The sequence below is a fragment of the Plasmodium inui genome (genome assembly GCF_000524495.1).
Source record: "Plasmodium inui San Antonio 1 unplaced genomic scaffold supercont1.2, whole genome shotgun sequence".
Taxonomy (NCBI): domain Eukaryota; phylum Apicomplexa; class Aconoidasida; order Haemosporida; family Plasmodiidae; genus Plasmodium; species Plasmodium inui.
In genome coordinates, this window is record NW_008481836.1 from 475,998 (window position 1) to 485,338 (window position 9,341).

The following is a 9,341-nucleotide window of genomic DNA, read 5'->3' on the forward strand; positions in this document are numbered from 1 at the left end:
TGAATGAACGATTGAATGAACGATTGAATGAACGATTGAATGAACGATTGAATGAACGATTGAATGAACGATTGAATGAACGATTGAATGAACGATTGAACGAACGATTGAACGAATAAATACATAAACGCAGTGCTTAGCTTTTTTTCTCCCTCCTTCAAGTATAAGCGTGTATATTTTTTTTTGTAACAGGATCATTTTTTTTTCTCAAATAATTTTCCTCTGAGTGAAATCCAATTCGATCCTTTCTTTTTCACATTCTGTTTATGATAACATTATTTTATGTTTTTGACATCCTGAAAATTGCATATGCATTACAATACATTTGCAATTTAATGCACACAGTACAACAATATATACACTACGTAACATAATGTGTTTATATTATAAGCGTGCTTGTGTTTATGTAATCATGCATGTGACAAACAGCCAGGAGTAGTGCCTACACGGCTACCAGAACCTGCGACATATATTTTTGTATGACTATATTATTGTTGTGATCACTTACCTTCGGTACTTGTTTCACACATCTTTCGTTATGTTTCGTGTATGTTTTGTGTATGTTTCGTATATTTTTCCTACATTTTTCGTATATTTTCCCTACATTTTTCGTATATTCTTCCTACATTTTTGGTATATTTTTCCAACATTTTTGGTATATTTTTCCTACATCTTTCACATATTTTTGGTACATTTTTGGCACGTTTTTTCGTACATTTGGGCGCCTTCTTTGTACATTTTGGCACCCCTTTTGTATGTTTCCTACACGTTTTTCGTACAATTTTGGCCCCTTCTTTGTACATTTTGGAACCTTTTTTGTACGTTTCCTACACGTTTTTCGTACAATTTTGGCCCCTTCTTTGTACATTTTGGAACCTTTTTTGTACGTTTTGGCCCTTTCTTTGTATATTTTGGCCCTTTCTTTGTATATTTTGGCCATTTCCTTGTATATTTTGGCCCTTACTTTGTACATTTTGTCAACTTTGTATATTTCTGGCACCCTTTTTGTACATTGGCACCTTTGTACATTTTGACACCCTTTTTGTACAAGATTGGCATATTTTTCCTGCATTTTTGGCATAAATTTTACGCACTTTTTGCACATTTCCCTATATTTTTAGTGTCTCTTTCGTACACTTTGGCTTTATTCCCCCCCCATCTCTCCAGCCACCGCCATTACATATACACTGGTAACATACACCTGTGTATACGAGCTGCACATGATGTGTCAACATACAAGGTACATATAAATATGTGACTTTGTTTGGGCCACTGGGAGTTCAATGCGAAATTGACTTGTATTGCACTCGCGAGGCGAGCAGACAGGAGCAAAAAGAGAAAAGTGGAACGGGAAAAGCCGAGGGCGAAGAAGACGGAGCAGCCTCTTTTGGCGCGCCCCTGTACACCGCTTGAGTGTGCGCTATTAGGGACAAAGGCAGAAAGGAGCAAAAAAAAGCACATTTTTTTTTCTTTTTTTTTTCACACTATAAAGTGAAATATCATTACAACTCCCCTTGTAAGTGTATTATTGAGTACATAATACTATATTTTATTGTTTTATTTTTTTTGGCATTTAACACCCACGAATTGCATGCAGACTGAGGAAGTGTCCCTCTTTACATCAGCTGTTAACCGTAAAGTTCAAAAATTAAAAAATTGAACTTTTTTTTTGGTAATCAAGCTTCTTAGAAGTTTGGACGACTGTGTGCGTCTTGGTCCTTCACCTGTTACCACCTGGCATTACCTATCTGTCTGTCTATTTGTCTATCTATCTGTCTGTTTTTTTTTTTATTTTTTTTTTCGTTTTTTTGGCATGAGCAGGTAATAACTGTCTCTTCAAATGAGATGCGTGAAATAAAATTTCACAAAACCGAAGCGCATTAGGAAAAAAAAAATACATGCATTTAAAGTTACATAAATATACATATGCACATGTGTGTATACAAACGCGCGTGAATAGAGAGAACAAAATATGCAGTTTGTGAAACATCCCCTGAGAGAACAAGAACATTTTCTCGCATATTCGCATGTTGCTGTACATGCTGCTTTGCGTTCTTTTAATAGACAGCAAAAGTGTCTTATAGACAAGCATTAATAGCCGATTTGAGCTATTTTTTTTTCTAGCTGTAGATTTAATTTCTTTTTTTTTTTTTTTTTGTACGTTTTTATGTAGTATAGTCATTTTTCGCGCGCTACATTTATGGAAGAGAAAAATAGCAAGTTGTAATGCTTTGCCTATTATATAGCACTCATAATTTATAATTTTTTTTTTTTCCCTTCTTTCTTTCCTTACATGTGTGAATTATGGTGAGTTTCAAACAAACATCGTGTTGTTCACTAATGTATTGGACCTTTTCCCTTTGCTTATTATAGTGAAAAGTTACATAAAGATATTGGCAACTTTAACGATTGCGTATTTTGTATAACTCTAAGTACAGTTATATAAAGGATGCCGTTTATTTAAGTGCGCAGCTCACATGTGTGCAGGGCACGTATATGTGATTATATGTATGTATATTCATATGAATGTCTACCTTTGTGTGCCTTCATTCTATTTGTGCCCCTCGATTCCATTTGTGGCCCTTTTTTTGTATTTACACGTATTACCTACATAGCCGCTCCCTCCCCGGCGATATTTTTATGTACCTTTGTTTATATACCTTTGTGGTCACCGCATGTATGTATTGAAAAAAGGCGGGAAAAAAAAGACACGCCCATTAGTCAATCCATCCACCATTCATCATACGAATCACTCATCCCTTGGCTTTACTTTCCCATTTAAGTCCCCTTAAGGGGTTTTATCTATGATTTTTACACATACACGTTTTTTATTATTAAATTTTAAGATATAACACGTTGTATGCTTTTATTTTTTCTTTACACGTTTTACTTTAACTTTTTACCTTTTATTTTTTAACTTTAATTTTTTTTTTTTTTTTACGTTGTCCATCACCCGTATTTCCATCAAAGGATCCAGTCCTGCCTCTTTTGTGCTGATTGATATCACATTTATTTTTTTACGAAATTCATAAAAGGGAGAAAAAAAAAATGCATTTATGCAATTTATAAAGCATTTTTTTTGTGGCTAATCGCTTTTATTTATTTACTTTCCTGTCCTGTCTTTTGTCATCTTTATGATGCCATATGTCATGCAACACTTGGCTCTTTCTGCAGTTACATATATGCACGAGCATGGGCCCTGCATGATTTTCACATTTCGAGCAAGCATTTTTTTTCGAATAGCTGAGTATTTCCTTCCCTTGTTTATAAGAGGGTATCGTCCAAATAAGCGCACATTTTGAACAATTTCGCATGCGTGCTTTGTGTTTATGATGCTTTGAGTTGCGTAAGGTATATTATTTTTTTTAAATTAAAAGAGGTGGCACGTATGCTTCCTTTTCACTACGCCGCCTTAATGCGCCGTTTAACGATGCCTCGCAGGAAATCTAGCTGATAGCATCTGACGCAGTTTATGTGGCGTAACCCGTTACCCGCATGCACGAATTTTAATTGACTACACATTTATACCTACATCTTCCCATGCAGACACGCGGTGCGCACGACTGAGTATTTTTGTAAACCACTCGTCGTACATATAGACGGGTCAGTAACGCTTAAATTAAAAAAAAGAAAGAGCACAGACCTGAATCGGCGCCTGAACACATGCATGTAACCAAATCGAAAATACGCAAAAGAAATAACCACATACATGTTGCACATATATACGCACATACTTACCTACATATTCAGCTTGCCCCTGCATGCGTAGTACAACCAATTTTGTATTTCAGCGCAGAAAAATTTCGGTTTTATTCATGATTTTTTTTTTTCCTTTTTCACAAATATTCTCCCGTGCTAACCATTAAACGGGAAATCCTCACAATAATGTACGTGAAGAGCATATCATAACTTGCATTATTGAGTTTATTAAGTCATGCATTTATCAGATTTGTCGTGACTGCGAATTCTTTAACAGGTGGAATGCCCTGTCGCTGAAAAAGTGTGATTGAAGCATACGTTGGTGCAACATAAATGTATAACACTATTCGGCGGCATGCACGTTCACCTATTCATTTATTTACATATTTATTCACTTATTTTTTCACTAATTTGTCGCATGATCGCCTATCATAATTACCGAATAGATGAACAACCCACGCCCAAGTGTGGAGCTCCATTTTTACGTGTTAGAAGGTCACACCCGTTTATACACCGCGTAAATAATAAAGTACATCAGCGACAACAAATAAGTAAAACGTGAACCCCTTCCCTATTTGTGCAACAGCATAATTTATTTGTCCCTCTCCATGTGCGTCTTTGCAAAGTACAGGACTGAGAAGGATATATGCTAGGGAGAAAGTTTTGTCTGCACTTTTTTTTTTTTTTTCACTGATTTTTGAAAAATATAAGAATCATTTGTGCAGAAATTAGCCGTCAAATTCACATAACCTGTATGCGCATGTATGATTCAGGTTTGAACATGGACGTAAGTACAGACTTTCCTATACACATGCTGTTGTGTGCGTAGTTACACATCTACGTTTCGAATCCCCTTGTCCCTCGAAGATATCTCTTCTGTAGCGTTTTGCTCCTTCAGTGAGCATTAACATTTTGCTCAGAATAGACTAGAAAAAGATATGCTAAATGTGCCCCATTTTTTTTTTATATTTCAGTTTTTTTTTTTTTTTTCACCCTTCATAAGACGTTTGGTGTAAAAAGCATACAGAAGAGCAGCTCTCATGTTGCCATCCGCCTCTGCGCGAATTACCCCGCTTTGCGCATATCTTATATGTACATCATCTCCGTGTTGTGCAGCTCCTGCGTGAGACGGAAGAGTTCGGTGCTGCAGGAACCCAGCAACGGTTTGTAAAGGCCCCTAATAAGCCGCTAATTACACGTTGCAGTTTGGGAAAGGGCCCGTTCTGAAAACCTTTAATGACGTATGCGTATGTACCTGCTTGTATGCTTGCATGTCTGTTTATATTTATATTTTGTGCCAACCCATTTTCGCACCTTCGTGTGTGCGCGCGGTCCGCCTAGCGAATCAGCCCTTCCCACGCTGTGTTGCATGTAAGCCGGATGACGCGATTGCAGCCTTTGTGAGACACGCACACGGACATGTAAATGTCACAGTTTAAATTGCAATGATGCAACCTTTTATAGTCTACAGTAGTTATAACATTCCATCCATACTCCCAAGAAAAAAAAAAAAAAAATCTGAAGAAATTACCAAAAAGCACTTGGCGTATATCTCTAAACGGGCACTTACATTTGAGACTTTATGTCAGAACATATAGTTAAGTAGCATTCCTCAGGATATACTTACCTTTCTTGGCCCCTTATCCATTTCGTTTGCCCAGCAAATTGGGGATAAAAGACATTACGTCGGAGATACTTCACCACGACGTATCTGTGGCAAAAAGTTTATTTGCGTTCGGTGTCTTTGTTTATATACGTACGCGACTGTACGTGAGAGTGGAGGGTAGCAATCGAAAGAGTGCATACATAGCTGCGTAACTGAGGAATTGCCTAACTACGCAATTGCCTAAGTGCACAACTGCGCCAGAGGGAATGCGTGCACACCGCCCATCGTAGCCCACCGTGCTTCCACCCTAATTATATACACCAAAGAGTGCGACGTGAATTTTCGCACACATCTGCCCGTATGCCCCACTCTAACAGAGAAAAGTTTGAAATGTGCCAAGTGTATTAAAATTGTCAATCCATAAGTGCTTATCTATAGCCGAATGACATACTTTGAAGTATTCGTTTTGTCAAAATATTGTGAAGAGTTACTTTCTCTTTGCGTTACAGGAACCATTATGTTCCTTCCCTCGGTGCCCATTTCGCATTGCGGCCCCGTTTCATTTTTACATAACGTTTACTTTGTTTTGCAAGCATCTTTATGTGCACTTATCTGTACCCCCATTTGTGTCTCAGCGAATTCCGCATAAATCGGGAATAACACTTTTTGCTTCTTTCTTTCCTCTTTTTTTTTTTTTCGCGTGCGTATGGCCTAGATATGTACGTACACATACATAGCCGTGGCACGTTTAGCAGTTATGCCTAGTTAGAAAAAAAAAAAAAAAGTAAAAGAAGTGGCGTTCTTATTTTAGAGTCAAATTGCCCAATGTAAAAATCTATATAGCTAATATTTCTTTTGTGGCTCGTTACCCGTTTGTTTATTTTGGAAGGCACCTTTTCCCGTGGCGCGTAACTGCCAAACGAGGCAGCTTGTTAGACGACATGGGCTAACGCGTGTATTTGCGAGTGTGTATGTTTGTGTGAACATTTAAGCACTCGCGTATGCGAACGTTTTTGTTTCCTTATGCGAGCATTTGTCCTCGCGTATGCGAACGCTTCTGTTTGCCTATGCAAAGGTTTCTGTTTGCTTATGCGAACGTTTCCGTTTCCTTATGTGTATATTTATATGCATATGTTTACACATGTAAGTATTTACACATGTATGTATTTGCATATGTACGTGTTTACATATGTATGTGTTTTTTTTTTTTTCTTCTTCTTCTTTCCCCCCATGTACACAATTTTGCCGCGCGCAAGAATATACTTATCAGCTTTAATTGTGGGATTTTCCTCCTTCCCCCCCCCGTTTCTTTGTACCTACATCATTGTATTCTCCTTTTGTTTCACGTAAAGTAATTCCTTCTCGTCCCTTTTTTCTTTCATCTCTATACGTGCGTATACATGTACTATACGTACCTTTTTTTAATTGCGCCCAAGTGTACACCATTCTTGTTTTGAAGGACACCACTCATCTGTGGCACGTTACGAGTCTGCATTTCCCCATGTGTGAACCGTAACAGTGTGCATACATGTATGCAACTGTCACGGCGCATCTACGTGTGATAGCTATTTTCCCGTTGTACGGTGAAAAGGCTCTATCTTTGCTTTACATAAACTTCTAGTTGCGTTTTTCTTGAGATTTTCCACCCCCTTTGACATGTAATGATTTCTTTTTTTATTTATTCTAATTAATTTAAGAAGTAGATCCGTTTCACTCGCTTCGGTGAGCGGTTCCTCGCCTTTACCGTCATCCTCATCTTCGTTACTTCCCCCTCTTTTAAATACCCAGCGTGTAAATTGATTTTACCGTCGCTTTAATATTATGTATTTCTCATTTTTTTGATTCGGATGCACTCCATGTTGTATCTCCCTATTACGACAACATGTGTCTACTCCACCCATTGGCAAGGAGTGGAAGCCTTATCCGTATTGTTAGTGTTCCGTAGAAATGTATTCATATTGAGATCAATGACATCCTTTTCACATATTTTACTTTTTTCTTTTTTGGGGGAGGATTATTTATATGAACAAATGTAGTTGTATAATTTACGTGTCTAATCTTGGGGCAGCCATAAATTCGATGTACCTCCCAATGCGTGGGTTGTTTTTTTTATTTCTTTTTTCCCCCTTTAATGGCTTCGCTGGTACGAAGCATATTTACTTTACGCATAAATTTTTGTTAATTTTAGATTTTTTTTCATTTACACCACACCGAGGGATTCCCATCTCAGAGGAGAGCAAAGCGAAAGAAAAAAAAAATAGCCACGTGTGTATAGATATATATATACACTTACACACGTGCGTACCGCCTTGGAAGAAGGTCCCCTTCGGTGGAAAGGCCACTGCGAAGGAACAGCCCATTAGCCCACCTTTTCGAAACGGAGAGAAAAATGCAGACCAACGCGGAAATTTCAGGCATGAAGGAGAATTGCGGCGGAGAGCAACACTTGGAAGGGAACTACAAAGTCTGCAAGGCGACTAATGGCATATATAACAACGAAATGAATCATTACGATGGACATTACGAGGAAAATTACGATGTACATTACGATGAAAATTTCGATAGACATTACGATGAAAATTTCGATAGACATTACGCTGGACATTATGAGGAAAATTGTGAGGAAAATTACAAAGAAAATTACGGGGAAAATTACGAACAACAATACGATGAACAGTACGATGAGCAATACGAAGAACATTACCTAAGCGTGAGAGAAGAAAATGACAACCCCAGGAATCTAACACAGGAATCGAACCACTCGTCAGACGAAAATTATTACCCAAACAGTTTGAACGAAATGAATAACTATAACTCTGCCTTGTTAGCGGATAAAGATAACCATGAAAATTCTACCAAGAATGAGTATGAAATGGACACCTTAGACAATTACGTATTAGCGAACGGAACGGATAGCTATGGAGCAAAACCGTACGACTGTGTCGTCACAGAAAACGGTAAGAGTGTCGTCAGTATGAATGGGACTGTAACGAATCAGAGCAAATTGATGACCCCCAAAAATTTCGGCTACGGAGTAAGTATAGGGAATAGCTCCTTGGGAAGCGTTGGAATGGGCCAAATGGGCGATACCAATCATGCCGGTTTCATCAACGGAGTGAGCCCCATGGAAACGATGAGCTTTATCGGTAATATGGGCGTTGTGAACGGGATGAGCGGGCTAAACGGTATGCACAGAATGAGCTGCATCAGCGGAGAAAACGAGGCCAACGACGGAGGCAAACTTGGAGGCGCCCAAGCAACGAACAACTTCGCCCAGAATGAAAATCCGAACTTTATGAACAACCACTTTTTAAGTAAGTCCAAAATGTACAGCGGGGAAAGTAACCATATGGATGATCCAAATGTCGAGGGGGGTCATATGGTATCCATGAATGGACACATGAGTGGACACATGAATAGTAACAGCGCGAATGGGATCATCAGCACGAACTTTCAAACCTACGCACCGATGTATTATGAAACGAATACAGCTAGCCAGGATAACATGAATAGCAATCCCTACGATGGGGACGGAAATTATTTGACAAACTACGCAAGAGACGATATGGCCATGCGAGATGGACCGCGAAACGAATCGTTCAAGGAGAATGAAGAAGAAATTATGAATAACTCCGTGGATGATTATTACGAGAAAGGCAATGAGCAGCATGGGTATCTGCACCAAAGCCAGGAGGGCACTCCGGGGGAGAGCTACCTGCCCTATAACACCGCGTCTTATGGATACAGCGACGCGCGGGGCAACAATTTCAGCAACAGCAGCAGAAACAGCGGCAGCAACAACGGAAATAACAACCGCAGTAATAACAACTATGCCGTCTCTCCATACATGAATAATGCCGATGGTGGATATATTGACGCTAACGGTGGCAGCTATGCATACGAAGTAGATGCCAACAACGGGCTCTACATGAACGGATACAATGGGAACTTGTGTGACACGTACGTCAATGTCATGAACGGCATGGGAAGCAGCGTTATCCGTGGAAACTTCAACGGTAGCCACTCGAACGGAATC

General features: G+C 38.9%; 2 protein-coding genes across 2 annotated transcripts in view; one reads left to right on the top strand and one right to left on the bottom strand.

Moving 5' to 3' along the window:
* Nucleotides 1–442: 442 nt before the first annotated feature.
* C922_00547 (hypothetical protein) lies at nucleotides 443–973 on the bottom strand (the record flags this gene model as incomplete). Its single annotated transcript, XM_008816163.1, has 2 exons — nucleotides 443–622; nucleotides 845–973. The coding sequence occupies 2 exons, from the start codon at nucleotides 971–973 to the stop codon at nucleotides 443–445; spliced, it is 309 nt and encodes a 102-aa protein (XP_008814385.1).
* A 6,721-nt stretch (nucleotides 974–7,694) lies between these two features.
* C922_00548 (hypothetical protein) overlaps nucleotides 7,695–9,341 on the top strand; it is a gene marked incomplete at both ends in the record, with an annotated part of 1,832 nt that continues 185 nt past the window's right edge. Inside the window, one exon of the mRNA XM_008816164.1 lies at nucleotides 7,695–9,321. Coding sequence (XP_008814386.1) covers nucleotides 7,695–9,321 — 1,627 coding nt within the window. The remainder of the gene's footprint in view (nucleotides 9,322–9,341) is intronic.